General features: G+C 35.2%; 1 protein-coding gene across 2 annotated transcripts; it reads left to right on the top strand.

Annotated features, from left to right (window-relative positions):
- The first annotated feature begins 343 nt into the window (after window positions 1–343).
- Window positions 344–15368, top strand: nt5c2a (5'-nucleotidase, cytosolic IIa). Of its 2 annotated transcripts, XM_048205102.1 has the most exons (19): window positions 344–403; window positions 1474–1591; window positions 2560–2598; window positions 4192–4265; window positions 7589–7706; window positions 7794–7889; window positions 8209–8300; window positions 8400–8457; window positions 8571–8664; window positions 8765–8818; window positions 8947–9030; window positions 9174–9215; window positions 9577–9684; window positions 9769–9835; window positions 9932–10102; window positions 12012–12063; window positions 12348–12408; window positions 12956–13132; window positions 13235–15368. In XM_048205102.1, the coding sequence occupies exons 2-19, from the start codon at window positions 1491–1493 to the stop codon at window positions 13478–13480; spliced, it is 1734 nt and encodes a 577-aa protein (XP_048061059.1). In that variant the 5' UTR covers window positions 344–403; window positions 1474–1490; the 3' UTR covers window positions 13481–15368. The 2 variants fall into 2 exon arrangements, with proteins under 2 accessions (XP_048061059.1, XP_048061060.1); XM_048205103.1 differs by lacking the exon at window positions 2560–2598 and having other exon boundaries at window positions 347–403.
- Window positions 15369–17217: the final 1849 nt, after the last annotated feature.

Genomic DNA, 17217 nt, shown 5'->3' with positions numbered 1-17217 from the left:
AATCAAATGTTTTCTGTGATGAGTGTGTATGTGCATGGGAAGGTGCATGTTTTCCACAGATTTCTACTTATTTTTTTAACACGTCTGTATATACTTTATATAGTTACACTACATAAGCATTAAAATTTCAATAAAAGCAAGAAATGTCTATCAACAGACATGAAATAAAAAATAGAAAATGAAATATTACTGTAGATGTTCTGTGACTTTTAGATTCATGATTCATTTTACATTAGATTATGTAATCTATTATTTGAATGACCACTTCCACATACTATCAACAATGAAGCGTTCATATAAATTACATTTAAAGGAGCTTTTAATATTGCTTTGAAACGCAGGTTCTGCGCATGCGCAGCACCCAGATAGCGCAGAGCTGCAGTTGTTGGTCAGAGGAGGTGAGGTAAGTAACCCACTGACACTGCGAGGAGATATAACGCGTTTCAATAATCAGTAGTTCTGTCATTAAATCGTTGCAGAACAGCTGTGTATATAAGTGTTATAGCCTCATTCGTAAGGCAGTTCCCACCCTTTTAATACATTAGTTTCCGGTTGATCAAAACTAAAGGAATTTTAGTTAGCTGGTGTGCTAACTTTACCATCACGGAACTGCATGAACAAGCGGAAAGATATGCTCACATTTATGGTTTAATATCCTTAATAAATCTTTTCACTGACTCTACGGCATAGTCTGAAGATACAATATAGTCTTTATTTAAATGAATTGGCAGGTGCTTTGAATTCAAAGGTCCCATGAGTCTTATATAAATGCATGAGCCCCTCTCATTGTCTCTTATATCAGACAAAGATGCCAGTAATGTTTATGTTTATACTTTTTATGTCATTTTTTTTATTATTTGCGGGTATTTTATACATTTCATTGGTGGTCTTCACTATTTTTAGTTACAGCCAAACCTTTATATAGAGAATGAAAGATAACTACATTTATTTTGGTATTTGATGAAAAAATACATATTGTAAAATATTGCGTGGCTTCTGTGAAGCTGTCCTTCAGTGTTGAAGTTAGAAGCCCTATTACTATTTAATTTGATCTAAAGAAACATAATGAAGCTGGTACTTTGCAATGGATTTAAACATTGTATCATGCAGCTTTCTGTGGTTATGTTTGTTCTTCCTGTTCATGACTGTTTATTTTTTAGACAGGAAATACTGTTACATCAGCTCAATATGATTATTATACACGGAGCATTAGAACAGATTTGATGAACATTTTTAGATTCTGTTTAAAATGCTTCATATCATATATCTTATCATCTGCAGGGGCAGACTGAGCTATTGTGCAACAACTTAAATGTAGTGAAAATTTAACCTCTGAGATACTTAACCAGTGCTGTGTATATTCACATTCATTGTATCTTCCAGTCTGCTTGCATTGCATTATAGTTTGTTTCATTAATTAATAGACAACATAACAACGATTTGCATTTTAGAAAGTGTTGGTATCTTTCTCAGATTTATAACGGTTAAAGATGACGACCTCTTGGAGTGATCGGCTCCAGAATTATGCAGATCAACCAGCCAACATGGATGGTTTATCCATGAAGAAGTACAGAAGAGAGGTGCATCACAGGTATTAATACATTTCACGTATGCTTTCAGCTTTGCAGGCCATTGCCATTATATTGGTTAAATTGGATTGTGTAGTCTCTTGGTGACTTGAAAACAAACCCATTGTCATACCTAAATTCACTTGTTTCAAGACAAAACAACTAAATTCAGGCTTGTTATATATTATATATTTTTCTTGCAGCAACAGCTGGTGAAAGTGAACATAAATGGAAATCTTAAGATTATGGTCTATAATGAATGACCTTCTCATTGAGATATTCTATGCTCACAATTAATTTAATTACACAAGTAAAATAGGTGTCCAATATAATTGGTGACTTGTAAATGTTTTTTATTTAAAAAAGAAAAAAAAGAAAAGAGATGACTAGAAGCATATTTACTCTTGCCGTGGCATGTTGCTTCATGTTCGTTACATGTTTGTATGTCTGTCAAAATCCGTCAACTTAATTTTTTGAAATGATGTCAGCTTTCTTGTGTTGTAAGAAAGGATTGTGTATTGCAAGCTTATTTTCTGAATTAAAAGAATGAAATGTTTTCTGACTGTGCTCACTTATTGAATATTTTCAAGTATTAAATAAAAGAACTGCCTTTTAAATATCATTTTAATAGTGTATATGCACATTCTGATACTCATATCCCATATTTTAGTAAAAGTTAAATTTAATTATACCATTTGGCAGTTTCATTTGGCCTGTCAGCATAATACTTGCAAGTTCCTAAAATGCTGTGTCAGGGCAAACAGTCGGTTCTTATTTATATGCAGACTTATATTGTTATATGCAGTTTTCTGAAGAAAAAAACCCATCATGGCAGTCACAAAGTGCAATATTAAAAAAAATCACAGTGAATCTAATGGTAAGAACACCTGAGTTGTCTATTATAAGCATACTGGACACAGTTCTTCATGTAGTGGTATTAGCCGGTTTGTACTGATATAATATATAGTCCATGTATTCCTTTATTACAAAGCTTACCACAGGAACTGGCCCACTGTCATCCTTCTATGAGGTACGCCAAAGTTTTGTTGTTGACCTGCAGTGCTGACTTATCATCTCTTTTGTAATTGATGTTTTTTTTTCTCCAATGTACTCATCACAGCACAGCACTAAAAATACAAGATGAACAAAACCATAAATGCTTTTGCACTGTGCTGTGACTGTATGTAGTTGTCCATAGGAAGACCTGTGATGGGATTTGAATCTCTGAGATCATTCCTTCATTCTCTCTTCCTCTAGCTCTATCGTCCTCCTTCATGCTCTTTCTTAACAGATAATTTCACTGTGATGTAACAGCTGATTTGTTCCTAGTGTAAATGCAGCTTAATTTTTAATGTTTCACTTCAGATGTTTAGCAGGTTAAAGATGTACTAGCATCAGGTGAACTAAAAGAAAAGGAATTGTTGTTGCAGTGCTTTTAACATAATTTAGAAAACGACTGACAATAGTACAATTTTAAAATGTGAAAGGCAATAACAGATACATTTTTACTTAAAATACTAAGTCTTATTTAGCAAGCTTTTCCTTTTATTTCTTAACTGATAATGAAATATCCAAAAGCTTCTCAAATGCAAACATTTGTTTTTATTGTAAGTGCATATTTTGGTTGATTGCCACTAATTGTGATAAATCATAACCTTTCATACATTGATATAGTATTATTCATATATCAGTGTAAAGCTACAACTACGCTTTTTTTTTAAATAAATTAATACTTTTATTCAGCAAGGATGCATTAAATGAATCAAAAGTGAGAGTAAAGACTTACATTGTTACAAAATATTTTCAAATAAATACTGTTATTTTGAACTTTCTATACTCAAAAGTATATCATGGTTTTTAGAATCATATTAAGTGACACAACTGTTCAACATTGATAATAATCAGAAATGTTTCTTGAACAAATCAGCATGTTAGATTGATCATGTGACACTGAAGGCTGGAGTAATGATGCTGAAAATTCAGCTTGGCCATCAAAGAAATAAATTATTATATTAAAATAGAACAGTTATTTTAAATTGAATTTTTTTTCACAATATTACTGTTTTGTTTTGTTTTTTTTGTTTTTTCATTATTTTTGTAACCAGATGAGTGGTGTCACTGTCATCAGAAAAAAAAAAGAAAAGAAAAATAGTCAGGAAAACATGTTCAGTGTTTTTTTTTTTTTTTTAAGATTAAAAAAGCAGACTATGAGGGTGTTTTTTTCCCCCCTTATTTTATTTTATTTGCCATTCTGTTTTTGGTGTGTCTTGTTAAAACAGTGACTAGTCATCTGCTAATTTCCACCTGTAATACTTGATTTAACTGGAAATCAAGGAATATTACCTTATCATTTGCTCCACCTCATATTTTGCTGCTGTTGGCTGAACTAGGAATGTATATAATTGAAAGAAATGCATAAATGATTTATTGCTTTTACAGGTCACACTGTCAGTGTAACTCATTATCTACACTAACCTAAACTCCCTTAGAGCTGAACAGCTCACAGGCTGTGCTCAAGCCAATGGAATAATACAGTCTGCTGAATTTAACACTGTTTGCAACTAAGAGTATATTGAATATGCATGGCATTAGTCTTAAGTTTATTCTATTTCTACCTCCACAGGGTTTTTGTCAATAGAAGTTTGGCAATGGAGAAGATAAAATGCTTTGGCTTTGATATGGACTACACTCTAGCAGGTAAGAAGTACTAGTCTCTCTCTGCATTATGCCTTGTTTTGCAGTGTCATTTATGAAGTCAGCTCAAAAGAATTGTAAAGCATTGCAAAATGGCAGTACCATAGGCTGGTACTGTAAGATAATCCTTGATCTCATGTATTTGGTGGTGTCATGGCTCTGTAAATAGCACCTGTCTTCAGTTAGCTCATGTCTGAGGACACATGCATGATTTTTTTGCTCTTAAAGCTCTGGATGGGTGGGTGCACTGACATCCATGATATGAGATGTTGTCCGTTTGATTGGTCAACTTCCTCTTTATGGGTTTATAATGAAAAACAAGTGATAATGTTCACAGGAAAAGGTTTTACATTTTTTCCCAGTGCACAGTCTAATATTAACATCAAATGTGAGCCGCTTAGTCTTAAAGATCAACACGTGTTTGCTTTGTAACTCCCTTCAAAATTGCAATGCAGTGAATTTGTTTAGAGTGGCAAATGTTTCAGCAGACAAAAACTGAAAATAAGTGCTTGTAGCCAGACTTTGATACAAGTATCTATCTGAGAGCCACCAATTAGGTTTTATTGCACAGCCGTTTTGACTCTATGTTGGTTAGTATCCAAGTGTAAATCTTTAGTTAAAAGTGTTCTCTGTTATTTAGTTGAACATTGAAGGCAGTATGAGAGGACAGACAGCTTGAGATGTTTGTAAAGTCTGACCAGACTCGTTTGTTGACATTTCCTTCCTCTCTTTCAAGAAGATGTCTGTCATCTCTTTGGGGAAATGTTAAAGGATTAGTTCACTTTCAAATGAAAATTATCCCAAGCTTTACTCACCCTAAAGCCATCCTAGGTGTATTATGACTTTCTTTTTTCTGATGAGCACAATCGGAGATATATCAATAAATATCCTGACGTATCAGAGCTTTATAATGGCAGTGAACGGGACCATCAAGTTTGAAGCTCAAGAAAGTGCATTCATCCACATCCATCCATCATAAATGTACTTCACACGGCTTCGGGTGGTTAATAAAGGCCTTCTGAAGTGAAGCGATGTGTTTGTGTAAGAAAAATATCCATATTATGGGTATTTGTTATGAAGTAAAATGTCTAGCTTCCGCCAGACCACTGTATTCAACTTAGGAGAAAAGTGTAACTGACGTTGCGCCAGTTACGGATATCAGGATATTTATTAATATAACTCCGATTGTGTTCATCAGAAAGAAGAAAGTCATATACACCTAGGATGGCTTGAGGGTGAGCAAAGCTTGGGGTAATTTTCATTTGAAAGTGAACTAATCCTTTAATCTGGCTATTGTTGGGTTTCTTGCCAAAGGGGTTTCTTGAAAAATTGCACATAGGCTATTAATATAAATGTTTTGTTGTTGTCTGGTGCCTATACTGGTCCTGAAAAAAGTTCAATTAAAATAAATTTGTTTCTACAGAAAATTAAGCCGTTCAGCTTTGGATTATTAGGATCCTTAAGTGGGCTCCCTCTTGTCAACTTGAAGTAATTTACATGGCAGTCTTTGCAAATCCATGTATAGATTAATCTTAATTGAAGATTGTATGCTGTGAAAAGCGGCTTGGTTTAATATAGGAAATGAGAGGCACTATGAACTAAAACAAGGTTTCCCAACCAAGAGTTTTTTTTTTTTTTAAGAAATAATGAGATTGATATAAATACCAATGATCAGTTTTTTTGTAATATTTTTCACATAGGCCTAATTACAGGTACAATATGTAACAATTTTGTCCGCTAGAGGTCGCTAGAAGCCTATTCAAAACAAAGGCGTAGCTTGATGATGTCAAGTTTTAGAGCGGAATCTTGGGACATGTGGTCTCCACCTCAACGGACGGTGCAAAAGAATAGGGTTTGGAGTCGGGAAGAAATCATGTTCATGGATGCGATTATTAACGTTACTGTAGTATGAAGCAGAGCAGGACCGAGTGTTGTGGGAGCTGAACGAGGCTGCTGGAGCGATTGCGCAACACACGCCTCACGAGCAGCAGAACTTTTATTATGCCACAGTCGCCGGCGCCGCTTCCGCTTTTCCGGTCATGAGTATGAGGGAACGCAGCTCTGTTTATCATAATAGATACATTTGAGTGTGTTGAAAATGATTATAACGTTACTCTGTGAGGACGGCTGCTGTGAGACATTGTTGCACACTACAGTAAGATAGATCGATTTTAGAATATCATATTAAATATTGGATGGCTTGTGTTGATAAATGGCACGCAATTAATTTTAAAACGTATTGTATGATAAAATTATGTATTACTGTTAATAAAAATAAAGCTGCATCTGATTGTTATGTTAGCTATTTGACAAAATAGTGTTTTTCTCTGAGGCATGTTAAAGCATGTTACTCGCAAAAAATCAAGAAAATTAGATTTAAACAATAAGACTAAACCTGTTGAGCTATATAACAATAATTCGTTTTCTGTCTATAAATATATCAAAACAGATGTTCCCTTGTCTATTAAAACATGTAATATATTAAAGCGTCTTTGGTGTTTCCATGGTTTCTACAAAATAAAACCGGAAACTGAGGCAGACCGAGGGTAACAATTGACGCAATTGAAAGGCGACTCCTCACACGTCCCGGAGCCTTGGTTAAAATTGCAATTTTCTCACGATTTACAAATAGTTGGAAACATTTGGGATATTGTAAGTACTCAAGTGAACAAAATATATAACACTGGCCTAGTGGTTTTTGGATATTTTACTGCAAAAATATTACATATTGTACTTTTAAGTTCATTTTGACATGGAAATTATAAATGGCCTCTAGCAGTGTCTCATACTTTATAAAAATAAATAAAGTAAATGCTGTTCTATTGAACGTTCTATTCCTGAAATAATCCTGAAAAATATATCACGGTTTCCACAAAAATATTAAGCTGCACAACTGTTTTCAACATTGATGATAATAATGATAATAATGATAATAATAATAATAATAATAATAATAAATGTTTCTTGTGCACCAAATCAGCATATTAGAATGATTTTTGAAGGGTTGTGTGACACTGAAGGCTGGAGTAGTGATGTTGAAAATTCAGCTTTGTCATCACAGGTAATGGCAAAATGACATTTTAAAATATTGTAATAAATTGTAATAATTTTTCACAATATTACTGTTTGTTCTGTATTTTTGATCAATTAATGCAGCCTATGTGAGCACAAGAGACTTGTTTCAAAAACATTAAAAGTCTTACCGACTACACACTTTTGAACAGTAGTGTATATGATAACATTAGTCATCACCGTTTTCACCTCATTCATGTGTTATATTGGGCTTTATCAGATAACCTTGTCTCTGTTCTTTCCTCTGTTAATAGTGTATAAGTCTCCGGAGTATGAATCTCTTGGCTTTGATCTGACTGTGGAGCGACTGGTTTCCATTGGTTACCCACAAGAGCTGCTAAACTTTGTCTATGACCCTGCATTTCCCACAAGGTGATTTGAAAGTTTCATTTCCAACATGTTACAATTCTGTATTTTCACTGCATGTTTTGATTCACACACATTCTCTACATCTTTCAGAGGCTTGGTGTTTGATACAACGTATGGAAACCTGCTGAAAGTAGATGCATATGGAAACATCCTTGTGTGCGCTCATGGTTTTAACTTCCTGCGTGGGTGAGTCAGCACTCAGAATTAAAGAGCTACTGATACCCTGGTTAGTGAAGCGTGGGACTCCCTTTGTTTGTGTGTTTATTCATCTACAGATCAGTAAAAGCTTCATTTTTAGGATTATTTTTTTTTTATTTGTAAGAACATGCACTAGTGCATCATTCTCAATAAGACAAGAAATGTGAAGAAAGCACACATTAATAACATTAAGAAAGTTAATTTGTCACTTGCGATTTCATGTAGACTTTTCTTGTGTGTATTTTTTTTATTAATTTATTTTTTTTGTGTGTGTAATAATTTGTGTATTTGTAATTTTTTGTTTAAGCCCAGAGATACGAGAGCTATACCCAAACAAGTTCATTCAACGTGGAGATACCGAGCGATTCTACATCCTCAACACACTTTTCAACCTTCCAGGTCAAAATCTTGTATCAACTGATATCAAAAAAGCAAAAGAATATATAGAATCTATAATCTATGTCTAAGCTAACATCATTTGTTTTTCTGCGTTATTAGAGACATACCTCTTTGCCTGCCTGGTTGACTTCTTCACTAGTTGCTCCAGATATACAAGGTTTGTTTTTGTTCCCTCGTTTTAACGCTTTTGTTGCTACTCTGGCATAAGCATGCAGTAGATTATTTGAATTGCCATTTTATATGTCCTACTTATAATTTTTGCCTCCACAGTTGTGAGATGGGCTTTAAAGATGGAGATCTTTTCATGTCCTTCAAGAGCATGTTTCAGGATGTCAGAGATGCTGTGGATTGGGTCCATTTCAAGGTAAAGGCTATTCAAAGTATTCATTTATTTGAAAGAAACCCCCTTCTGGACTCAATATAAATTTCATACTTTTTATAACCACTTCTGTGTGATATTTCAGGGCTCCCTAAAGGAGAAAACGGTTGAAAACCTGGAGAAATATGTGGTAAAAGATGTAAGTCCTCTTGCAGACCAGCAATTTTTGTTACCTTATGTCAGTTTGTATGTTTATTCAAAATTAATCATAGTTTATAGTTTACAGATGTAATAATTTTTTGTTTTCATATATTTTGTGTCTTCTAGGCCAAATTGCCTTTGCTTCTAAGCCGAATGAATGAAGTTTCCAAAGTGTTCCTTGTTACCAACAGTGACTACAAGTACACAGATGTGAGTTATTCTAGATGTGACGCCACAGACCCAGAGTCCCTAAACAACCATCTGACATTTATAATTAAGAATCTGACAAAATCTGTTGGATTTTCATTAGAAATCATATGTAAGCTATAATTTCCTCTCCTTTTATCTTTCAGAAAATCATGACATACTTGTTTGATTTTCCACATGGTCCAAAAGTAAGTGTTGTTTTTATTTCTCATATAGGTACACTAGCATATCATTGGTACTTTGTTGTGTTTATTTGTCTCAGGTCCCCATTAAAAATGTCCAGTGATAAAGAACAGTACACATTTCACATATAATTTGTGTAGCAAGCTGCACTGTGTGGAGGAACCCCCGGAGGATGAATTCGCCGGTTATGATGTGTCTGTAACAACATCAGGTTTTTCATTAAAAATATGCTATTAACAGGTATTGGGAAAGGGAATAAGAACAGAAAGATAGGGAGTATCAGGGACCATAAGAACTCATTTTATTGCATTTTTATTGCATACACAAAGACAGTGACAGATTGAATCTATTATTTCTTTATTACAGGCAGGTACACCCCATCAGCCCTGGCAGTCCTACTTTGACCTTATTCTGGTGGATGCCAGAAAGCCAGTGTTTTTTGGGGAGGGTACAGTGCTCAGACAGGTGGACACGGTAAGCTCCGCTAGACTCACTTTGAGTAGCTTCCTGTGATAGACTGCTTCGTGTGATTGATTCAGCCATGTTTCTGTTCTGTAGACCACTGGGAGACTGAAGATCGGGACATATACTGGTCCCTTGCAACATGGCATAGTGTATTCTGGTGGTAAGATAAAAATTCACGTCATTTTTCATATTTTTTTTAATATTTATTGTCTGAACTACCTGATTGAATTTGGCTTTTGTTTTTTTTACTCCTCAGGTTCCTCAGATATAGTTTGTGATTTATTGGGAGCAAAAGGAAAGGAAATTCTGTACATCGGTGACCACATCTTCGGAGACATCCTGAAGTCTAAGAAGCGCCAGGGCTGGAGAACGTTCCTGGTCATTCCTGAGCTGGCTCAGGAGCTGCACGTGTGGACTGACAAGAGCAGTGAGTCTGCGCCATGGTTATTATAGTTAACTAAAACTAAAATCATTTTAAAAAATTGTTACTAATTGGCGGGAAAAAAAAAGAAATGTTATCTGAAATATTTTTTTTTTTTTTTTTAAATTGTAGCTATTTGCAAAAGCAACATTTTAATTTTGTTTAACTTGACTAAAATAACTAAAACTGGAAAAAAAATTTTTATAAAAACTATATAGACATATTTAAAAAAAAAAAAACAATGACAAATAAAAATGACACAACAAAATTACTGCAATTTTTAACTAAAAATAACCTTAAAGGATTAGTCCACTTTTAATTACACTTTTCCTGATAAATTTACTCACCCCCATGTCATCCAAGATGTTCATGTCTTTCTTTCGTCAGTCGAAAAGAAATGAAGGTTTTTGAGGAAAACATTCCAGGATTTTTCTCCTTACAGTGGATTTCAATGGCTACCAACAGATTGAAGGTCAAAATTACAGTTTCAGTGCAGCTTCAAGGGCTTTAAACGATACCAGATGAGTAATAATAAGGGTCTTATCTAGCGAATCGATCGGTCATTTTCGCTTACGCTGAATGTCCTACGCCTTCCATATTCTACTTACGGAACGAACGCGGCGCCAGTTTCGTTTTTTTCCGTAACTTGAATAGGGAAGGCGTAGGACATTCAGCGTAAGCGTTATGAAGAATGCGGAAGCTGAAAGTACGTTCAATGCGATATTTTGTTTATAAAGCATAAACGGTTGTATGTTTTTCGAAAATGACCGATCGATTCGCTAGATAAGACCCTTATTACTCGTCTGGTATCGTTTAAAGCCCTTGAAGCTGCACTGAAACTGTAATTTTGACCTTCAACCTGTTGGTAGCCACTGAAATCCACCGTAAGGAGAAAAATCCTGGAATGTTTTCCTCAAAAACCTTCATTTCTTTTTGACTGACGAAAGAAAGACATGAACATCTTGGATGACATGGGGATGAGTAAATTTATCAGGAAAAGTGTATTTAAAAGTGGACTAATCCTTTAAACCGGTATGTGATTTTTCCGTATTTATTAAAAAATCTTTACATATTTCCGGGAGGGTTGGTTACTGTATTGTGATTGAAATCTTGAAATGGCCTTAATTAATTACTAAATAAACTGGAAAAAATGTACTTTTTCCAATACATTTATTTCATGCATGGTCTGCTTCTGACAGTGGCGGCATCTACGGAACACTCCAAGCATGTTTCGATTCACCAAATACGAGTAAAATCGCTGTAGAAACAGTGTTACTCGCCAATTGCCCGGTAACCTTTTTATGCGTGTTGACAATGCATTGTGATGGTAAAGCGTGAGAATGTGAAATGACTTTGATGTGCGATCATCAAATCGCTACGGTTGTGATGTAATTTTTTAGTCTGATACGCTGCATGTTTCCGAGTAAAGCCAAAGCACAGCACTGTGCTCAGTTTCAGTTCACAGTAAATGCTTCTCTGCAAGTGCTGTGTGTTTGAGTTGTGTATTTGGGAACACAACATGCGGCAACCATCTTCCCAAATTTGTAATAACAATTGCTCGTAAATCTGTTGTTGTCAACAAAGAGAAGCGTTAAGGTCACCTTGCGGTTTTCCACCTAAATAAAAGCTCAGTGGTTTAACGTTTAAAAGCAAAGAAATTAAGACAACCATAAATGTTAGTATTGTAATTTTATGGTTGTTCTGTAAAATAAAATAAAATAATATTAATTGGGTGGGTGCTCAGGTTTTTGTCTTTAGCTGCCTGCTTAAAATAATCTTAATTTGATAACGTAAAATACAAAAACAAATTTAAAGTGTATATATTGGTATTTAGTATATATAGCCTGCAGACACAGAACTTGACGTCCATGGAGCAGATGTACATAGTTCACTGAGTTCTTTTTTCTTTTTGCAGCACTGTTTGAGGAACTACAGAGTCTGGACATTTTCCTGGCAGAGCTCTACAAGTAAGTATCATCCATGAACTCTTGCTCAGATGTTCAAACTGCCACCATCCAGTGCTCGTGCGTGCGGGCATTCATGCACTCGTGTACCCAGAGAAGGACACGACGCTCCCTCCATGCTGTCTGCAGCCATTTGACATGCAGATAAAGGGGTGCGCATTCCTTGCTATTTAAAGACTGACAGTTCATGGCTTCTATTACATTTAACTCCTTTGACACCGTTCTCACCCTACATCTTTCTGTTTCCCCTGGCATTTTTCTCCATCCTTTCTTTCTTTTGTTCACAGGCATTTGGACAGCAGCAGCAATGAGAGACCTGATATCAGCTCTCTTCAGAGGAGGATTAAGGTATATTTCTTTATACAAATGGAAGCAGGGCGCTGTGCACTGTAAATCCTATCAGTGACGTCATGTTACTGTAGTGAAAAATCCATTTCCTTTCTACGTTTAAAATATGACGAAAAATTGCATGAAATTTCTCCCAAAGCATCCATTTTTAAAAAGGTGCATGAGAGACACATTAAGCTTAAAATGCTTTATAGAGCTAGTATGATGGAGCGCATCAAAGAATAAAATAATATTTTTCACAAAAACATTTATTTTCATGGAATATTTTTTTTGGATGCCAAATTTAGGTTTTTATTGAAGTTCCAACGACACTAATTATATTTTAATATTAAGCAGAAAGTGTAATGAAATGTAATTTTTTTTTAATCTGATTAAAAAAATGATCAATTTAATGCATCCTTGCTGAATAAAAGTATTAATCTTTCATAAAAAATAATGTCTTACTGATGCAAAACTTTTTTTATTTTGTAAGTTTCAGAGAAGAATAATTCCCATCACTTAAATTAAACTCAGTATTATACTGTTTCTGTATTCCTGAACTCCTCAGAAAGTGACCCATGACATGGACATGTGCTATGGGATGATGGGAAGTCTGTTCCGCAGTGGCTCTCGTCAGACTCTGTTTGCATCTCAAGTGATGCGTTACGCTGACCTGTACGCTGCGTCCTTCATCAATCTCCTGTACTACCCCTTCAGCTACCTGTTCAGAGCCGCCCACGTCCTGGTAAGCTCAACAAACACAATGTCTACAGTTGATACATTGGTCATAAAAATCAGGAAACCTTTAGTAAACTTTTTTTTTTTTTTGTCTGTGGTTTACATTCAGATGCCTCACGAGTCCACCGTGGAGCACGCTCATGTGGACATTAACGACACGGAGTCGCCCATGGCCACGCGCAACCGCCACTCCATCGACTTCAGAGACCGCGAGTGCAAGAGACACCAGCTGACCCGTTCCATAAGCGAGATCAATCCTCCACACCTCTTCCCTCAGACGCCGCAGGAGATCACACACTGTCACGATGAGGATGACGATGAGGAGGAGGAGGAGGAAGAGGAGGAGGAAGAATAAGCCTGTGGCATTGCTTGGAGATGCGTCTACGGTTTAAATGAGTATGATCATTGCATTCACACTCAGCCATATATTTTGTATAGAAATAAGAGAGGATGATTATTTCTTGCGACGTGTATTACATTAAGAGTTTAAGGTCTGATGAGAGTCTGAAGCTAAAACTGGGTTTTGATAGTTCTAGCTTCTTATTTTTGAATGAGGATTACAGAGGGCCTCACTTTAAAATGCATTGAAAAAAAATGAAAATGATAACGGGGAGAACGGATCCCTGTTTAAACTGAATTACAGAATCAGTTACAATTATATTTTTGCATGATATTGAGAGAACATATAACAGTTACAAGGTACGTCACTGACTTAAGCTTGAGAAAATAGCATGAATACTCATTTTTGGCTCCATGATGTATTGTAGACTGCCTTCAAACTTTGGATATGAGCCATATAGCATGCTGGGAAATGTCACACCAATGATGCAGCTTGCTCAGTACCTCTCTGACTGCTGCCTGTAACATCGCCATCTTCGTTTCAAAAGTGATAGTATGCAAATTGCTGTCATATTATTGGGTGAAAAATGGAACACATGCAACTGTTGCCATTTTATGCAGAGTGAGATACAGGGTTTCAGGTTACTAGGAACTGAAGTGTAATAACCGTTTGGAAGACAACACTGAAATGACTAATGCACTCGCCATGATCACTGTGTTAACATTTAACCTTGAATCTAGAGCTTAGATTCGTTGCTATTTTTATATCCACTGATCTACAGTTAATTCAACCAGATATATTAAACAAATCATTTTGTTTGATATTAGTGTAACGGTTAGCTTTTGGCAGTTGGCAATGAATTACGATTGCGAGCTGGTCTGAATGCATGGCACAAAGCCTCATGGGTGACATTGGACCAAAAGGAAAATCATTCATGAATCACGCTCTCACATTATGAACATTTCTAACCCCTACAGTAACAGTCCAGATCCGGAAAATTTGTTTTTCACTATCAAACCATGTCTTTTGTTATTGTTTTAAATCAAAAAGGGAATTTATGATGGGTCTGTGTTGGTTTGGGATACCATACCATGTGCACTCCTGTATTTACAACTGTATTGGTTTATTTTGAACAGTATTGTTGAATTTGTGCTGTGTTTTGGGCCATCTTGCCGATATATATTTGATTTCCTTACCAAAGATTGTTGTCAGTGTCCTTCATTTAAATTCACAGATGCTATTGGTTTGGTGACTGTATTGTGTAATAGTGATATATTTGGAGTTTGCTTTGACCTAATCAAACACCCCTCTATGTTTATTTTTAGGCTTTTCTATTCAGGTTAAATCTGCTGTATAGTGGGGATGGTATTTTTGATTCATCTGTACCTTTTGTTGTTACAAATTTCTTGATTTGTTTGATTTTGTTTGTGCCCAAGGCTGGTGAATCCCTTTTTTAAAAACAGTTTTCTTTTACTATTGTGTCATCATGTTTTTTCAGGATTTCTTTTTTTGCTTGTTTAGTTTGTCATTCTTTACTGTAAAGTGAACTGTTATGACAGACGGTTTGGGAGGATTAGATCTTACTGTTGTTTAAATGTAGTAATAAATCAGATGACTTTCAACTCAGATGTCATTAAATATTTTAATTTTATGTTTTGCATTGTTTGCTACACACAATTGGTTCTCGGTGCTGTGGCTTGTTGTATATGAAGAGAATAAAGTTCCTGTCGTGCAGCACCCCCTGGTGGTCATTCAGCAATGTCTGTATTTTGTACCTTCAAAAAACGAAATGGAAAATTTGTCCTCACTAACCCCTGTAATATGTTCAAAAGCTGGGTACTACTGGGTGTTTTATGGTCGTAAAAAACGACAATTTTATGGTAATAAAAATGTCCGCCAGCAATGCGGTGTAGGTTTTTTCGGAAAAGTATGTGCCAAATGCATTTTTATAAATACCCTCGGCCTCGGTCAGGGTATTTGAGAAACTGATATACCAAAATAAATCAAATGTTTTTATTTAAAACTTGTGGAACTGCCTTTAACCATCAATAATTAATTTCAAACTGACCCACAAACATCATGGGCCTCATGTGTGCGTACACTTAAATCCACGCCAAAGTTTAGATTTATAAAAACGTCAGGGTCTAAGCAGATATACGCATTTTCCTTCTCTTACGAAAATTAACCATGGTTTTACTACGAATAAAACCAAAACATGGTTCTTGTGGTTATTCCATGGTAACCACGAACTAATGGTTTTGCTACAAAAACCATTTGGTTTTGTTGTGGTTGTAGAAATAGTAGTCAATACCAATTTTAACCATGGTTAATTTTCGTAACGGTTATGTCAGAGAGTCGGTGTAGGCTACTGCAGGTATTTTGAAATCTATATATATATATATATATATATATATATATATATATATATATTTAAATCTAATTCTTCCCGCTCGCCATTCTCAAACGATTTCGACGTTGACAAGTGCTCTTTTATATATTAATGATATTAATTATGCGGCGTTTACAAGGCGGAGACCTGAAACAATTAATCTGCGTACAGTTTCAGGATCATTTGCGATTTATATAGATTTCACATCTGGAAAGACAGGCGTACGCAGGTTTATTGTGCGTAGCTTACGTTCGTTCTCTGAATCACACGTACGCACATTTAAGAAATGATCGTAAGATTCTACAACCAACATGTAAAAAATGAGACCGCATAATAGTAATGGAAATTTTGTGCGCACATAAATGTCGATTTTTGTTTTCATTACGCTAAATTAGAAAAAGCACAACATTTCAAGAAAAACAGGTTAACCAGACACCTCAGAAATCAAAAAGGGTCAACTTGGCGCGCATCATGATTAACATTCATGCAAAATAAATCCAATTTTACCAATTTTCGATTTTAAAATATTTTAGATAACATTATTCAGAGTACGTATTGCATAAAATGTTAATTTGCAGCAATTTTGTGGCTGTTTTATTTGCTATAATTAAATTGCATTATATTATACACATTAATCAGCATAACATCTGCCACCATCTGACCAATCTTAAAAACATTAAAATAAATAAATAACCAAATACAAATGCAGGCAGTCATAAAGTTGTCAAACAGTTTTATTATAGCAATTTCCATCTGCATTATATATATATATAATATGTATATTTAAATCTGATATAGCATTGTCTGGTTTATATTATGTAAGCATACAATAGTACTCTCTGATTTATGACTGTACAGTATCTCTATACACATTCAAGATTGAAAATAGCAGCAGTGTATGACAGACTCAAACCGCATGTTAGAGCACCACATTTTTTTGAAGACATTTCCTCTTTTCTAAGGCAGGCGATCAAATGTGAAAACACTGATCTGACCTGTAGGACATCACCAAATGCTTTAAGTGAAATGAAAGGGCGTTCCTCGTTAACACAGTGTGAACAAACTGGAATAAGCAGTCAATGTAACAGAAGAACAGGAATGAAGCCTTTGCTAGTGTTCAACAATCACTATTTCACATCTCAAGCCCCTTAACAGTAGTTACTGTGTTAATCTAACAAACTTATTCTGCCTCTCAGCCTCTTATTAAATTCTGCTAGTTTACTTTCAGTTATTTTGTCCTAACAGTAAGCTCATTAATTGGTCATGATTGTCCCTGCATAGCTGTTGCACTATTGCACTGAGAGGTTGCTACATAAAACACTTAAGACGTAAATGTCCTGATATCCAGCGGCTTTACACTTCT

Source organism: Megalobrama amblycephala, linkage group LG10 (assembly GCF_018812025.1).
Source record: "Megalobrama amblycephala isolate DHTTF-2021 linkage group LG10, ASM1881202v1, whole genome shotgun sequence".
Lineage (NCBI taxonomy): Eukaryota > Metazoa > Chordata > Actinopteri > Cypriniformes > Xenocyprididae > Megalobrama > Megalobrama amblycephala.
This window is presented reverse-complemented; position numbering and strand designations above follow the sequence as displayed.